Genomic DNA, 17,898 nt, shown 5'->3' on the forward strand with positions numbered 1-17,898 from the left:
TTATCCACAGGGATTGTCTCAGAGCTATCTTATCACTGTTAGCTGCAGGAAACAGAGAGTAATATGGTGGGATTCAGGACACACTGTCCTAAAATATGGCACTTTGGAATATTGAATATTTGAAGCTGCAGGAGTTTGAGAAATCAACAGAAGCAAGAAGGTATCTCTGACTTTCCCTTCCCTACCCCACCTCCCTGCCCTTCTCCCCTGAAGCAGTCATAAGACCCTCATGTGGGAGGTGCCCTTCCAATACCCAGAAGAAAGGGTCATCCTTATCTCCAAGATGAAAGAACACCAAGAAGAATCCAAGCAGGTCTTGTGAAATTTCTCCAGTTTACTACACTTACCTCATACCCTTTGTCTTACCGTCTTTCTCCATGACTGTCCACTCTTTATCAGACCTAGCATAAAAACAATCAGGTTTAACCATTCCTTTAGGTCTTCATTTCCTTATGAAGGCACTCATGTCTGGTAAAACTTAAATAAACTCATATGCTTCTCTCCTGTTCATCTGTCTTTGTTGGTTTAATTTTCAGACCCATCCAAGGACTCTAAGAGTGTCAAGGAAAATTTTTTCGTCTCCCACAAATACAAATAATTCTTGTCCATAGAAACACAAATACATTTTTGTTAGTGGGGATGTAATTGATTATTGTCCTGGCAATATTGACCAGTTTGGCATCTGTAACTGAATTCATTTCAGCCTATCTGATTGCCTGTATCTTCTTCTGCTCTTTGACTTCTCCTCTGACCTCATTTTTAACCTTCCTGGTTCCCCCGTTAAATACCGCGTTTTTAAAACTTTGACATAGATTCATTTTACATTTGATTGACAGCTATGATTTTCCTTTTTTAAAAATTTAAATTTTAACAATTTAAAACACCATCCTCCAAGATGCCCAGTGGCTTCACCTGACAGAGCCAGGGAATATGCACCATGGAGAAGTACACCTCAGAGGGAGCCCCAGTACCTCAGCTGGGGCGAATACCAAGCAATACCAGGACTTTAATTTTGTTGACTTTTCCTCCCATTGGCACAAACTCATATAGATCACTGAGTTTTTCTGTTTCTTTGTTTAGTCTTGACCTATGGCTGAAGCTGTAGAACTGGAGTTATAAGTGTTCAATGTGTCTATATATATATATGTGTGTGTTTATAATTCAGAAAGGCCTTTACCTCTTGGTTTGTAACTGTAAAAGGTTTCCCTATCTTTGGAGAATATTAATATACTAGTTAATAAAGTTTCTTAAACAACTCTGTTCTGACTGGTTTATAGACAGCTAAGAATTTACATAAATTTTATATTTCTAGGCTTCCAGAAAATAAGGAAATCAAATATCTAATACTTTAAAAGTGTTGCACTTAAAAATAAATCTATCCTACAGAATGAGCTAAATCAAACATTTTAAGAATTCAAATTTACGTAATTTATGTGAATCTTGGATAAATGAGAATAGTTAAATAATTTTTGTTCAAAAAAAAAGAGAACTCTGTCTTCTCTTTGATTTATCAGTGTCAAGTATAATATAAATGTATGTCATGGAGTAAAAACTTTTCCTCTACATTGTTAGGTTCAGGATTGGGGTGCCTTCAAATTAAATTGACAAAAGACAGATTAGCAAGAGAAAAGATAGATTTTATTTATTTATTTATTTTTGGCTGTGTTGGGTCTCGAGTGCAGGCTTTCTCTAGTTGCGGTGAGGGGGGGGAAGCTACTCTTCATCGCAGTGGCTTCTCTTGTTGCAGAGCATGGGCTCTAGTCACGTGGGCTTCAGTGGTTGTGGCACGTGGGCTCAGTAGTTGTGGCACACGGGCTTAGTTTCTCCACAGCATGTGGGATCTTCCCGGACCAGGGCTTGAACCCGTGTCCCCTGTACTGGCAACCGGATTTTTAGCCACTGCAACACCAGGGAAGCCCCAAGAAAAGAGATTTTTATGCATGTACCTATGTATATATAACTGAGAATTTCACAGAAAAATGTGACTCAAAGGGGCGATTAGAATTTGAGGCTTATATACCATCTTAAGGGACAGGAGCAAAAACAGAAGGGCATTTATGGGAAAACAAATGATTTCTTGGATAGATAAATGGGCCATAGAAAGGAGACAGAGTTTTGTCGCCATGTCTGTTTAGGTGGGGTGTAGAGTCTTCTCATTTCTGGTGATGGGTCAATCTTCCCTGGTTGCTCCCAGGGAGGGGAGTTATAACAACAAAATTCTTTTGAGTTCTTTGGAAGGCTCTGCCTTTAGGCAGATAAGGGATTTCAGGAACTCAAATGCCTTCTGTTCAAAATAACTTTTGTGCCACTGGACCCCTTTACAAACCTTTTATTTTACTTGGATTTGTTTTTCCTAAGCTATAGGTTTATTGATCAAATAAATTGACATTACTCTTACATAACGTTTAGGACTGTGGAAAATGTAAATTTTGTTCGATTAAATTGAGTCATTATTCTGACAAACTTTTTTTTGATAGTTGCTTTTATTTTATTTTATTTATTTTATTGAAGCATAGTAGATTTACAATATTGTGTTAGTTTTAGGTGTACAGCATAGTGATTCAGTATTTTGTAGATTATATTCCATTATAGGTTATTACAAGATAATGGGTATAATTCCTGTGCTATAGAGTATACCCTTGCTGCTTATCTATCTTGTATGCAGTAGTGTGTATCTGTTAATCCCATACCCTTAATTTGTCCCTTCTCACTTTCTTCTCCCCTTGGTAACCCAAGTTTGTTTTCTATATCTGTGAATCTCTTTCTGTTTTGTATATGTATTCATTTGTATTATTTTTTATTTTATTTTTTTAACATCTTTACTGGAGTATAATTGCTTTACAATGGTGTGTTAGTTTCTGCTTTATAACAAAGTGAATCAGCTATACATATACATATATCCCCATATCTCCTCCCTCTTGTGTCTCCCTCCCTCCCACCCTCCCTATCCACCCCTCCAGGTGGTCACAAAGCACGGAGCTGATCTCCCTGTGCTATGCGGCTGCTTCCCACTAGTGTATGATTTTTTAGATTCCACAAATAAGTGACATCATATAATATTTGTCTTTCCCTGCCTGACATTTCACTAAGCATAATATTCTCTAGGTCCATCCATGTTGCGGCAAATGGTAGTTTTTTATTCTTTTTTTATGGTTGAGTACTATATATATATATATATATATACACACACACCACATCTTAATATAATCATCTGTTGATAAGGCACTTAGGTTGCTTCCATGTCTTGGTATTCCAACAAACTTTTAATTTCAACAGCAGTTATGTTTTTTTATGTCAGCTTTAAGTATGTCAGCTTTAAGATAATTTTCAGGATCTGTGGTTAATTTAAAACCTTGGATTGTTATTAAATTAAATGAATTAATAGATAATCATTGAATATCAGGATAATTTCTGGGTAAATTAGAATACTGAACCACTGATCATGAAACAAAGTTTGAGATTTATCAACTTTTCATTTTATTTTATATGCTACAGAAAGGCTATATCTTTCAGTCATGTTAATGAATGTGCTCACTTTTGCCATCTTAAGAGCTGTGAAAGAGATGTGCATTGCTGTAGAAAGTTGTATAAAATGTGTTCACAGGCTAGTTTGCAAGTGCTTGTGTATGACGTCCGATTCAATAATCCATCCCTGTTGGGAAGAAAACTTTTCCTTTATCCACTTAGGTTCAATTCATTGTGGGTTTGTGAATTAACTGACAAGCAGAAGAAAAGACACGGTTTATTTACACCCATGCTCACAGAAGTCACTAAGTAATGAGTAACTCACTGGCTAGCCAGAGGTAAAAGTTTATATACCAACTTAACAAAAAAGAGGCATGTTTAGGGCTTCACTGGAAAGTATGGAAGGTTCTATTGGACGTCATGATGCTAATGAGCAGCCGAATTTGCACTTCCTGGTGCTAAGGGTCAGTCTCCTTCCAAACAGGAAAATCTCTCACAAAAGGGTCAATGGCAGTTGTATTTTCAGGAGTATCTGCTTAAGTTTAGATAAGGTTTCTTTCTGTGGCAGTTGATTTTTCAGGTGTTTTAAGCTTAAAGAAATTTTAATTCCTTCACCCCCATGCCATCATTTTTCTCTGTGAAACAGCAGGTAATTACTTTGGTTGTTTTTCTTTTTTTTTTTTTTTGATTTTGATTTTTTTCCAAGCTATTTTATTGCTTTTAATTTTAAAATTATTTTTTATTGGAGTATAGTTGCTTTACAATGTTGTGTTAGTTTCTGCTGTACAATAAAGTGAATCAGTTATATATATACATATATCCCCTCTTTTTTGGATTTCCTTCCCATTTAAGTCACCACAGAGCATTGAGTAGAGTTCCCTGTGCTATACAGTAAGTTCTCATTAGTTACCTATTTTATACACAGTAGTGTATATATGTTGATCCCAATCACCCAATTCATCCCACCCCCCCAATAACTTTGTTAAAAGTTATAATTATTAGGGGTAGTTGAGACCATAATAGGAGCAAGAATGACAGAGAAATAAAATTGTGCATTTTTTTTTTCAAGAAAAAGAGTAGGGTTTTTTCCTTTAAAATAAAATAATTTTTTTATTCTCTGGGCTCCTTTACATTTAAAAATTATTGAGGACTCCAAAGAGCTTTTGTTTGTATGAGAAATATAAAAAATATTTATTTTTGGGCTTCCCTGGTGGCGCAGTGGTTGAGAGTCCGCCTGCCGATGCAGGGGACACAGGTTCGTGCCCCGGTCCGGGAAGATCCCACATGCCATGGAGCGGCTGGGCCCGTGAGCCATGGCTGCTGAGCCTGTGCGTCCGGAGCCTGTGCTCCGCAACGGGAGAGGCCACAACAGTGAAAAGCCCGCGTACCACAAAACAAACAAACAAACAGACAAACAAAAAAATTTATTTTTTGATCATTGGAAAGCAGCAATATCAAAGGAATCCATTGCATATTAAAATAATAACATATTTTTATGAACAATATATTTTCTAAAACCAAAAAAATATGGCAATAGCATTGTTTTATGTTTTTGGAAATCTCTTAAATGTCTGGCTTACCAGAAAAAAGCTGGATTCTCTTATCTACTTCTGCATGTAATCTGTTGTAATATTACACATCCCATAGCTTCTGTACTGTACCCTTGTGAGAAAATGAGAATGAAAAAGGCAAATAGCATTTTAATATTACTATGAGAATAGTTTTTACTTCATGCATCCCCTGAAAGAGCTTTAGGGCTCTGTCCTTGCTATAGACTGAATGTTTGTGTCCCCCTGAAAATTCATATGTTGAACCTAATCCCCAATATGTTGGTATTATGAGGTGGAGCTTTTTGGAGGTACTTAGGTCAGGAGGGCAGAGCCTTCATGAATGAGACTAGCGATCTTACAAAATAGACTCCAGAGAGCTCTCTTGCCAGCTTCCAATCATGAGAGGACACAATGAGACTCAGCCATCTATGAACCAAGAAGCGGGGCTCTCACCACACACTGATTCTGGCAGGACCTTGATCTTGGACTTCTTAGCCTGCAGATTTGTGAGAAATAAATGTTTACATTTTAAGCTGCCCAGTATATGGTATTTTGTTATAGCAGCCTGTAGACAGAAATAATCAATAAACCAGTCCATAATAGGAATAGAAAAGAGTTTTATTTGAGCCAAACTGAGGACTGTAGCCTGAGAGACAGATTCAAGGAGATTTTGCACTGTGTTCCTCTGGACTACAAAACAGGGGAGGCTTATAAAGACAAAACCCACAGAATTACATAAGTTGTTTGTCAAGTGTTAGGATTGGAGCTGACAGGAAGTTAGGGTGCTTGTTAAGCAAGGATCCAAAATGGTTGCCTAGTTACAAGGGGAGACGTTGAGACTGTAAGATTGCATCTGGCAGCTGCTAGCATATTGTTTTGAGAATGGCTGAGGCTGTCCTTGAGACTGATGCAGTTCAGAAAATTCAAGTTCTCAGTGATGCAGGAATGTGTCTGAAACCACACTCACAATGGCCACCTGGCTCCATTTTGAATGCCTGAACCACAATAACTCCATTTTGATTTTTAATTGCATTCTTTTCTTCAATGGTTAAAGCAGATATAGGCCATAAAACAGGCTGTTTGAGTTAGCATAAAGTTCAAGCCAAATCTCACATAAGCCAGAATGACTTCTCCATACCTGAATATGTGAAAATTTCTCCCATCAAGCCCAAATGGATTAATACAGTCTTTAAGAAAAGGGTCAGTTTATTCCAGAATATAAAATAGTGTAATGGGGAAAACTTGGAAAGTGAATTTTATTTTCTTTGGTTTTATAATACCTGAGCTTGTAAAGAGGCTATAAGATATGTTAAATTTTAGCAAAGATTATTGTGTTTTAATGGCTTACTTCCTTGGTTCACTGATTAATAACCTTCAATTGTAATATGAAAGCTCATTCTTTACCTTTTGGGTTATCTGCCTACATAGCAGAGATTCTGTGGCTTATCAGAATAATCTTGTTTATTTAAGAAAAAAAAAGAACAAAGTCTTCTTACTTTTGAAAGAACTAATGTTCTTTACATTCATGTTACCTTATATATTTACTTTTAAAATCTTTTATTGTCATTTTGATTAAATAAGTAGCCAAGTATTGTTGCTCAGTAACCCATGACCCTACCTTAATGAAGTGTCCACTTATCCTCTACCAATTCTTTGGAAATTGCCTTCCCCAAATGAGAACCCTAAATTTAGAAAAACTAAAATAAAAATTTCAGGATGTCTTTTACACCTAAAAGTGTCTTTGGATTTGCAAAAGTTTCCTGGGAAAACCACAAAGATTTGGTTTCTCACCTTACAAAAAGAGAGCTGCTAAAAATAATTAGGTTTGTTTGAGATGTTCCTATTGTGAGACTTGGATGGGAAGAGTTGTCATATCAGGAGAGATGTTCACTCTTCTCTAGAATAGGTTTGTATAGACAAATATTGAGATAACTTTCAGAGTTTGTATTCTTTATTGAATGTCCCTAGAAGTTTGCCAGTGCCCTTGCTATCTATAATAGGATTTTACTCTCAGGAGAAATCAGACCAAAATTTGAAATAGTATGCATTGTATCCCAATAGAGAATTTTACTTTCTTTCATTCTGTTATTATTAGCCACAGTAATAAATGAACCACAGCCATTGAGTCTTTGTAATCTATCTCTATCTTCCTATCTACCTATCTATCTAACCATCTATCTATCTATCCATCTACCTATCCATCTATCTATCCATCCATCTATCCATCTATTTATCTATCTATCTATCTATCTATCTATCTATCATCTATCTATCTCTTGTAATCTGATGCTTGCCTGAGGACTCTGTTATAAGTTACAGCCCAGAGTTTGTGTCTTCAATAAATAAGGACAGTCTTAGAGACTAGTGGGAAAGGACCATAACAAGTACTTCAAAATACTGGCATTTCAAAAAACAGACTCTTGCCCAGGCTTCTGAGTTGATATCACTTAGATAACTTTCAGACCTTACCAACGAACTGAGTCAGAATTTCCAGAACTCTTTCTAGTCCAGAGAGCAGACTGCTGTCCAAAATCCAGCAAAGCAAAAATTAATAACAGAGGACCAAATGGAGTGAGGGGGGAAACATTACTATGGCTAGTTTTTTGGAATATTGTTCAGAAACCCCCTTGTTTGGAATATTGTTGATGCTGTGTTACTGTTTCATTTTTTGGATATATGAAGAAGCCCTTTCTCTTTCTTCTTAAGCAATCTATAACCCACACAACTTATTAGACTGCTTTTGTGAGCTAAATTAAACATTTTTACATGGTATTTGATTCTTACTGGCTCTCCCAAATTCAGAAACTTTTACTAAGTCTTGTTGCTTTTCATGATAATGTAGTTATTTGCATACATTCAATAAGACTCTATCTGCCTTTATATCAGGATACAATTGGACAAATTACTTGGAATTTATGATTTGAGAATGATGCCCTTTTAATCAGGTATGACAGGTCATTTTTATGGAAAAAGAAGGTTGATTTTACATACAGGACCAATACCTGTTAAGCCCACCTAGGAAAATTGACTTTCAGGGTCCCATGCCTACAAATGATAAGAAAATGTCATTTTCTGGTAAGCCAGGAAACAGTCTATTTTGAGGACCTCTAAAAGAGTGGAAGTCATTAAATTTATAGGTACTGCAGAAGAAATCTGGTGGAGAGAGGTTTGGGAACTTGATTTCTTAGCCTCAGGATAACAAATAATAGTAGCTTTTAAGATTCCAGTCCAAGATTCCTTATGAAATTTCCCAGTCAGAAGTTTATTTGTGGCCTCAATGCTTAGTGCTTAAGTTTGAATAGCAAACTCAAGGAAGCTTGTATGGTTGGTTAACACTCTTGCTCACAAATTTTCTATAAAAGCCCAGTAGTAAATATTTTTAGCTTTGCAACAGGGCCAGGATCAGGGTGCAGTAAAATGTAGCAAAGCCTTGCCAAGCCATACTGGAGCCCGAGGCAAAAGGGAAAAAGGAAAAACAGTATTACTGGTCCTGTCTTCATTTAAAAATTTTGACATTTTGCTCAATTTGGGGGGGGCATTCTTTTGATTTTAAAAAGTATGCATCAGAGCTTCCCTGGTGGCGCAGTGGTTGAGAGTCCGCCTGCCGATGCAGGGGACACGAGTTCGTGCCCCGGTCCCGGAAGATCCCACATGCCGTGGAGCAGCTGGGCCCGTGAGCCATGGCCGCTGGGCCTGCGCGTCCGGAGCCTGTGCTCCGCAACAGAAAAAAGTACTTTATCATCCCTTTCTATATCCAAAGAGAAGTATCTACTCCCTGAGTGGCGACAAAGAATAACATCTTATCACTTGGCTAAGGAGGCAACATAAAACAAGAAAAATCCCATAATCCAGGGATTAATGAAGCCAGCCGTATCAGAAAGAGGATCAGAGGAGAGGTGGGAGTTACTTCACATCACCACTCCAGCCACTCTTCCTCTGTCTCCCACCTGCCCCAGGAGGGATGACACCTTGAATGGTTCTTTCAATCCCCGTAGTTTGTGGATCCTGGTTATGACTGTTTTATCTCTGGAAGGAGAGATAAAACCCATACTATAAAGGGAACAGGTTAGGAAGGGGCAACCTGATACTTGTGATCAGATTTGGGAGTGGAGCAAACAAATTTGGAGTACAGACATTTGATTGATTATTATACTGATACCACAAATTGTCAACATTTAGAATTGTGGCTTGCCATTTCTGAGTCACTAAAAGTAAATATTATTATCTCTCCTTTCTTTGTTTATTGTGAGCACATATATAACTATTCTAAAATTATACAATAAGAAACAAAAATGTTATTAAACTTAAGAGGGAAAAACATTAAATTGGTTAGGGAGTCACACATAACTTAATTCTTTCTAAAGGCCCTATTTTACCAGTTGAAAATAAGGAAATACCAGTTATAGGAGATAGCTGGGCACAGAATTGAGGGAATGTAAACATGGTAGAACATCTTTGTGTTGTATTAATTTCGTTTAAATAGAGGAAAAGATAAATATGTGAATCTTAAGCAAAAAAAAAAAAAAGTAAAATAAACCCCTACATTTGCCTCAATTACCACATTAACTTATATAAAAGTGGGAGAACGATGAATTCGTTGTATTAACTCTTGGTTAATTGTTTCCTTTCATGAGCTTAAATTAATCTTCGGAGAGTTATGGATAATTGATCATTTCACTTTCTCTTTCTCCCATTAAATTGCATGAAGCCTTAGTTTCACAGGACTGCTTGATGAATACATTTTCTATTCCCACAGTAACAAAGTACCACAAATGGAGTGATTTAAAACAACACCTTTTTATTATTTCATAGTTCTGTAGGTCAGAAATCCTGGCGTGGGCTCAGCCGGAGTCTCTGATCAGGTTCCCATGGGGCTGGAATCAAGGCATCAGTGGGGCTGTGCTCCCTTGTTGTTCGGGCTCTTCTTCCATGCTTATGCATTTGTTGGCAGAATTCAGAATTCTGTAGGATGGAGGGCTGGTCTTCTCACTGGCTATCAGCCAGGTGCAGCCCTCTCCTCAACGTGAGAGTTTGCTTCTTTAAGGCCAAAGGTAAAGCAACCGCTGCTGCTTTGAATCTCCTTTATTCTGACTTCCAGACAGTCTTTAAAGATTTCACATGACTACATCAGGCCCACCCAGAATAATTTCCCTTTAAAGTGCAACTGATTAGCGACTTTAGGTGCTGGTGATTCAAGGGTAAACAAAGTAGGCCTTAATTCTGGTGATAGTCAACTAATACTAAAAGAAAATACCACAGCTGCAGACTCTGGTAACTGCTGTAAAGGAAATGAACAGGGTGGTATGACACCAGGGAAAAGCTTTTGTGACAGGAGGTGGTACCTGGGCTGAGACCTGGAAGATGAGCACGAATCAGTCATGGGAAGAACTGAGGGAAAACCAGTGACGTACCAGTTGCACTTTTATATTGTGCCTGAAACAAACTATTAAAGAGTACAGATCAGTTCCTTAAGGGAATTCTCTGAAAGCCTGCTAAGTTATCTTTATCTTTGAGTATTGCAGCAAAAACGCAATTCAATAATGGATTAAATTTATTGAACACTTGGGGTTTTGCATGATTTCCAGATGCATAAACAATGTCTTCTGCCCCCAGTGTCCTTCTAGGTCATCCATTGCACCTACCGCAATCAGTGGGACCAATGGCACATTAACTGATCTCTACTTACATCACTGGTGCCATAGGATGTTTTAGCCATTAATAACAACCATCATTAGCCAACTGTAAGCATGAAAAGTTTTTATATGTGGGTGTGTTTTTATAGGCAAATGTGAATTTCAAAGTGAGTACATATATTCTGTATCAGCAAAGAAGAAAGAAAAGGCTTTTATTTTAAACTGTTTTCAACATTTTAAATTTATGTGCTGGCTTTCAGTGTGAATCTGTTATAATACATATCTACTCCAGGTTTGAATTTTATTCAAATATGTAAATATTTTATATTGTAGAATCCATTATTTCACCACAATGTTATACACTGAAATAAGTCATATGAATATACATGTTGCTATTTTGGGGTTCTTCATTTCTTCCCTACCCATCATCCCCTCCTCTCTACCTAATTCATAAGTAAGTTACTAAATAAATCCTGAAAACTCCACATAAAAAATGTTTCTCAATCCCACCCCTACTTCATTATCTCCACCATGCTGGCCTTAATTCATGCTTTTAAGGCCCATCCATTGATCTTTCAAACAGTCTTAACTGGTCTTCCTGCTAAGAGCCTCTTCCTACTTTAGTCCATTTTCTATACAGTTGCCAGATTATCTTCCTAAAAACTGAGCAAAGTCCCTGTGCTCATGGAGTTTACACTCTTCCACTGGAGACTAAAAGTGAAAAATATAACAAAACAGACATGTGCTAATGAGATATAGAGAAAATAAAAGCACTGTAAGAGGAAAAGTAAAGGAAGGTGTAATTTTATTTCAGTTTAATTGAGATACAATTGACATACAGCACTATAAAATTTAAGGTGTACAGCATAAAGAGGGAGTAATTTTAGACAGGGTGGTGACATTTCATTATAACAAATGTTAATGCTCTCCAGCCAAAGACCAACAGGAGCACACCCATAGTTGAACCAAGTTGAGTTTACTGACTTGTTACAAAAAGGCACATAGCACATGTGAGGAATTGTGGAGAGTCTCAATAAAAAGGTGTAAAAGACTTAAAGGATTGGACTTGTGTTTGGTGATTTTGAGGAAGGTTTAAGGCTTTGCTCTGGATTGGATGCTGTCAGGAAGCAGAGGTTATTCTATGATTGGATATTTTAATAATTGTTATCTAGAAGGTAGGAAGAGTGGAGCAAGGCTTAGGTTGTAATTGGTCAAGAAACAGTAATCACATATATTAGGCAGAATGTTTGGTCATTTTTGTGGTTTGGAGTGTTCTTGTGTTGGTTGTGTTCAGACATGATTACAGAGGCATCTTATTTTTTTCTTGTCTGTTATGATCACAGAGTGGCCATGTTCGATGTTGATGTTTTGTGAGATTGTTTTTGTACAACAGAACACTCAAACCTAGTTGAGAATGCCAGTAACACCAAGGCCTAGCAAATAGTTCCAGGCCAGCTCCTGGTTGTTCAGGCTGCTTTCCTTTTTCTCATTAAAAAGGCCATCCAGTGCTATAATTATCTCTAAATTGCAATTTATTACTCTTACTCATAATTCTATCTCCTGAATATTTAGAATACTTATCAGTATTATCACTTAGGGTAATGAGTTCTAAAACTCATTATAGCTCTGGTGGCAACAGTAGTAGCTTAATCCTTATTAAAACATATGAAACCCTCTGCTACATGCTGTGGTACAGCAGCCACCTGCTTGTGGCTGAATGGCTCTGGAATTGGAAGAACCAGTGCTGTATATTTCAGAAACCACTTCAAAAGTCTCAGAGTCACTTGCCTTACCTCTGAAAACAAGAAGATGTAGTTAGATTTTATGTGTAGTTCTGATAGGTCTGCATGGTGCCAGGCTGTTTGTGTAGTAATCACATGGGGAGCTTGTTAAAATCAGGTAAAAATTCTAGGCCTCCAACTCCAGGGTCTAATTCAGCCTAAATTTTTTGAGATTCCTTCATGTTGTTTCCCTCCCTCCCTTCCTTTTAATTGCTGAGTAGTGTTCTATCGAACGAGCATACCAGTTTAGCCATTCTTCTACTGATGGACATCTAGGTTGTTTGTAGATTTTAATTATCATGAATAAAGCTGCTATGAACATTTTTGCACAAGTCTTTTGGTGTGTATAGCTTTTATTTTTCTTCGATAAATACCTATAAGTGGAATTGCTAGGTCATAATGTGTGTTTAATTTATATGAAGCTAATGGGTCCACAATTTTGACACAGAGAGAGTAATAAAAAGGCTTAGAACACACTCTCCTTTTGCTCAAAGTGTAGCCTGGAAGAGATGCAAAGGATTTGTTATAAGGCCTCAGGTAACCCTGTCACTCCTAACCTCCCTTCCTCACCAATGAAGCTTTGGGGCCCTGAAAGAATCCTTTAAAGTCAGAGGGATGAAAGCTGTGTGGATAATACCTGCAGGTAAATGTAGTTTGGGCAGTGCCTTGATAGAAATGTATGTTAAACCCTTTGATGAATCTTTGCCTCTAGGTTTCTTGGAATTCCATCTCACTGTTCTTAAGCTGAGAAAGGGAGATCCCTGAATGCTGGCAGACCAAAAATAAAAGTGATTCCTGACAAAGAGGCCTCTATTAGCAAAGGTTTGATGGTACGTTGGGTGAAGGTGGGGTGAGGCTGGCCACTGTGGTGGGAAAGTCAGGCATGCTCAAACAAAGGTTTCTACGCTGACAGGCCTTGAATATTGCAATACTGCTTCCTCAGTCAGTTCTCTCAGTTACCCTTAGTAGCTTTTAAAAACATCGGCCACCTTCCACCCTTCAGTATGTAACCAGGCTCCACTTAAAGTAGAGACCATTTGAAAGGAACTCTTTCACTTTCTTGCCAAAAATGTCCACCTATCTGTATTCAACCTTGATCTATCTTTTCCTCCTTCCTTCCAGTCACAGTGAAGACGGTATCCCTCCCAAGGTAATCGTCACTCCATCTTCTCAGGGGACTTGTTGTATTATCTCTTCTCATTTCCCTACTTCCTCCTTTATATTGGCTCATTCCCATCAGCATGTCCAATTCCTTGCAAAAGCCTCTCCCGATTTCTCCCTTGTGAAAACTAACCTTCTCTCAACACCAGGTACTGCTCCTAGTTATTGCCTTCTTTCTCTGGTCTCATTGTAGGCAAATCTTCTAAAGGGTTGTCTGCCAAGACTATTTCCTCTTTTTCATCTGGGTCTCCCAAGTCTGCCTAGAACCTTTTATCTTAGAAGAGGCACTGCATAATCATTTTTAAAGTACTGTACCTGATGGATGGATAGATGGGACTTGGAGGGTGCAGACGATAAAGTCATCCATAGCTTTCAGCCTGGGATGTTGGATGACTAACTGGGTTGAAAAAACTGTTTATCTTTCTGGTGTGTATAAATAATTTGATATATGCTTTCATTCTGAAATAAAGTTATGGAAAGTCAGTAGTCTGTCACAAGCAACAAGTATGCAAACAAGTGGAGAAACACTGCAGTGCCGCACTACCTGCTGTTAGTTCCTTACGTGAGAACTAGAGTCCTCACCAGCCCAGGGCCGCGCATCTGCCACTCCACCCGAGGGGCCGCCGGGGACCCAAGTCGGCCTTCAGGCGGAATCGAGTTTACCTATTCTTCGTGGCCCGGGTCTCCGAGTCGGGAGGTGGGGGTGAAAGAAAGAGCCGAGCGGCTCCCGGCCAATGGCAGTCCTTGAACTTATACCTAGAGACGTCAGCGCGGCAGTGCAAACGGATGCCACACAGCTGGCTCGGAAGCTTCTCCTCCCGCCCCACAAAAGGGGCGTGGGCTACGCGAAACCTTGGGCGACGGGAGGGAAGGGCGCGCGCAGCTCCCCGCGAGCCCCGCACCCTCGCCGGCCCGCTTCCCAGAAGTCCCCACCCGTCCCGGGTGAGCAGCCGGGCGCCCGCGCCCCCGCCCCGAGCGCGCCGCTGCCGCGGCTCCGCCCCCTCCCCGAGCAGGTCGCGCGCTCCTGCGGCTCCGAGCTGTGTCGCGGGCGCGCGCGCCGCCAGCGGAGCCGCAGTTAAAATGGTCCGAGCCGGACCCCGCGTTCCCCCTGCAGCCGTACTGACTGACTGAGCCGGCAGGCTCGCTCCCTCCGTCGCGTCCCCAAAGCTCGCGCCCATCGTTCTCCCGGCTTCCCGGGGCAAAGCATGTAGCCCCCATCCGGCGCCAGACCGGCCCGCAGCTGACGCCCACCCCCCCCCCCCACCGTCGCGTGTGTGCCCGTGTGTGCGTGTGTGTGCGTGTGTGTGCGCAAGGCGGGCGACCCCGCCGCCCGCCGCGGGCCCGAGGCCCAGCCAGAGAGGGGCCTGCCTCGCTGCCGGGAGCCCGGCTGTCCGGGCCTCCCTACTTCTCTATCCCGGTCCCCCTCCTCGGGGCCTTCTATATGGGCCACCTTCTCTCGAAGGAGCCGCGTAACCGCCCAAGCCAGAAGAGGCCTCGCTGTTGCAGCTGGTGCCGCCGCCGCCGCCCTCTCCTCAGGCTGCCCCGCCGGACCCCGGCCAAGGCGCCCCCCCAGCCGGCGGCGCCCCGGAGCCGGGACTGCTTCTTCCGCGGGCCCTGCATGCTCTGCTTCATCGTGCACAGCCCCGGCGCGCCCGCCCCCGCCGGCCCAGAGGAGGAGCCGCCGCTCTCGCCGCCGCCGCCGCGGGACGGGGCCTACGCCGCGGCCGCCTCCTCGCAGCACCTGGCGCGGCGCTACGCGGCCCTGGCCGCCGAGGACTGCGCCGCCGCCGCCCGCCGCTTCCTGCTATCCTCGGCCGCCGCCGCCGCCGCCGCCGCCGCTTCGGCCTCGTCGCCCGCCTCCTGCTGCAAAGAGCTGGGGCTGGCCGCGGCAGCCGCCTGGGAACAGCAGGGCCGGAGCCTCTTCTTGGCCAGCCTGGGGCCCGTGCGCTTCCTGGGGCCGCCTGCCGCCGTGCAGCTCTTCCGGGGGCCGCCGCCGCCGGCCGAGCCCCCCACGCCTCCCGAGATGGTGTGCAAGCGGAAGGGGGCCGGGGTCCCCGCCTGCACCCCCTGTAAGCAGCCCCGCTGTGGCGGGGGGGCCTGCGGTGGCGGCGGCGGCAGCGGAGGAGGAGGAGGACCTGCGGGGGGAGGCGCCTCGCCGCCGCGGCCCCCCGACGCCGGCTGCTGCCAGGGCCCAGAGCAGCCATCGCAGCCTCTCTGCTCCCAGCGCTCCTCTCCCACTTCGGAAGGTGTCCCCACAGAGGCCGGTGGGAACGCCGTCCGAGCGGGGGGCACCGCCCCCTCGCCCGCCCAGCAGCACCACGAATGCGGCGACGCGGACTGTCAGGAGACCCCCGAAAATCCGTGCGACTGTCATAGGGAGCCATCCCCCGAAACCCCAGACATCAATCAGCTGCCGCCATCCATCCTGCTCAAGGTGGGTCCGGGCGAGTGGCGCGGGGATGCGCGCTGCCCCCCAACCCCGGCCCCTGCCTCGGAGGTTTTCTCTCTCCTCCCTCTAAGCACGGAGGAGGGGGTTCCCTGACAGCCGGAGACGTCCGAAGGGGAGATTGGGAAGCCAATGGGGAGGATGCCTATGGCATATTATTGAAGTAGAAAAACTTGGAGTCTACTAAATGTCTTTTAATAGCTTGGGTCTGTTGCGCATAATTCAGGGTTCATCTATTATTAGATTCCCAGCCCAGTGGTTTAGAAACTATTCGTAAGTTTTGTGTGAAATATTGTTTTATCACTTGAGCAGTTTACACTGACTGGGTGAAGACTTTGTATATTAGTGTTTGAAAGTCTTCAAACAGTATTTTCAGGTTTGATAGCTGCTAGTTGATGTCAAAAACAGTTAATTTTATTGATCATTTACCATGATCAGGCACGGTGCCAGAGCTTTATATACATAATATCTCATTTAATCCTTCAGTTAACGTTGTGAGAGAAATATTGTTAACATCCTTACTTTATACAAGAAGACACTGATACTTCAGTGCCATGTGCCTACAGTAGTAAGTCAGGCAGAAGTGGTCTTTGCTCCTACGGAGCTTACAGTCTAGTGGGGCTTGAAGAGGTTGAATGACTTGCCCAAGGTCACACACAGACAGTAAGGGGCAGATCTGGGGAATTTAGGCCTGCCTGACTTGAAAACCCTTTTATTTATGCTGTGTTGTATTACCTTTGTACATTTTAACCCTTACATAAAAGCATACAGATTACCAGAAGGTAAGGACAAATGTATTTTTTGTTGGGGGATAGATGAGTGGGGGAAGAGGTAGGTGTCTTGTGGGAGCCTTGTCTCGCAACTACTAAGTAAAATTTGCTATTTTGTCAGTGCTAGTGCTAGTCACGTAGTTATGTGATAGTTTGTAGTAAGCTATTATTAAAAAGTTATTTTTTCCCTCATTTTCTCTCTTCTCTCCCACCCCCACATCTGCAGCTTTCTGAAGCTTAATAAATATAAACCTGGTTACTCAGTGTGGATGATATTTAAGACTAGATAGAAAAACCTAGATAAGAATTCGGCTACTTTTATTGTTACTGAAGTAAGTGTCATCAATTATAATTGTTGACAGTATAATTATATACTGTCAACAATATACTTTGATTAGACTTTTTGCATATTTGTAATCCTGTGTGTTTGGGTCTGTTTTATTGTGATATTAATATTTTTGTAAATAATATAGCAAAGGAGTGGGAAAGCTTACCTTTTCCTTGTGTCCAAATATAATTGTTTAATTTACAGAGGTGTATTTTTGGAGGAGTAATTGCCACCTCTGTATGTTCAGGGTGTGCATTTTAGGGCGGAGGAAACATTCTTGAACCTTTTAAATTAGTGGATGACATGGACAAATTAAATATCAGCGAATACTTGGTGTAGAGGTTTGATTGCTGTCTTGTTTGGTAAGTAAGACTGTTTAAAAACAAAACAAAAACCAGGTACTTCCCACTTTCTACCTAAACCATTATTATTTCATGAAATAGAGAATATTAATACAAAAACAAAAGAAAGAAAAAAAAGGTGGTAGGACATGATTTCATAATAAAGAGACTTATATAGAATAAGTTTATTTCATTTGCTACATTGTTCTTTTCCACATTTTTGCTAGGGACTGTTGAAAACCTGATCTAAGGGACATTTGGGGAAATTACTCATTGGACTTACCTATTGTGTTGGAGTATTTAGACATGTTATATAGATTTCCATTACTTGTATTAGAAACTTGGATAAAGATACTCTGTGTGGTTTTCATGGTCCTGGTGGTGTTCAGCACAGAGTGAGTCAGACTGTCTGGAATGAATTGA

At 41.5% G+C, this 17,898-nt stretch overlaps 1 protein-coding gene across 8 annotated transcripts in view; it reads left to right on the top strand.

Moving 5' to 3' along the window:
* The first annotated feature begins 14,929 nt into the window (after positions 1-14,929).
* The window catches only part of FBXL17 (F-box and leucine rich repeat protein 17), a 475,832-nt gene continuing 472,863 nt past the window's right edge, over positions 14,930-17,898 (top strand). For all 8 annotated transcript variants that reach the window (XM_027100329.1, XM_027100336.1, XM_027100341.1 and 5 more), the window contains exon 1: positions 14,930-16,024. In XM_027100329.1, the coding sequence (XP_026956130.1) occupies positions 15,032-16,024 (993 nt within the window). In that variant the 5' untranslated portion in view covers positions 14,930-15,031. The remainder of the gene's footprint in view (positions 16,025-17,898) is intronic.

The sequence above is a fragment of the Aethalodelphis obliquidens genome, unplaced genomic scaffold (assembly GCF_003676395.1).
Source record: "Aethalodelphis obliquidens isolate GAN/ISIS:26980383/991018 unplaced genomic scaffold, ASM367639v1 scaffold4, whole genome shotgun sequence".
Lineage (NCBI taxonomy): Eukaryota > Metazoa > Chordata > Mammalia > Artiodactyla > Delphinidae > Aethalodelphis > Aethalodelphis obliquidens.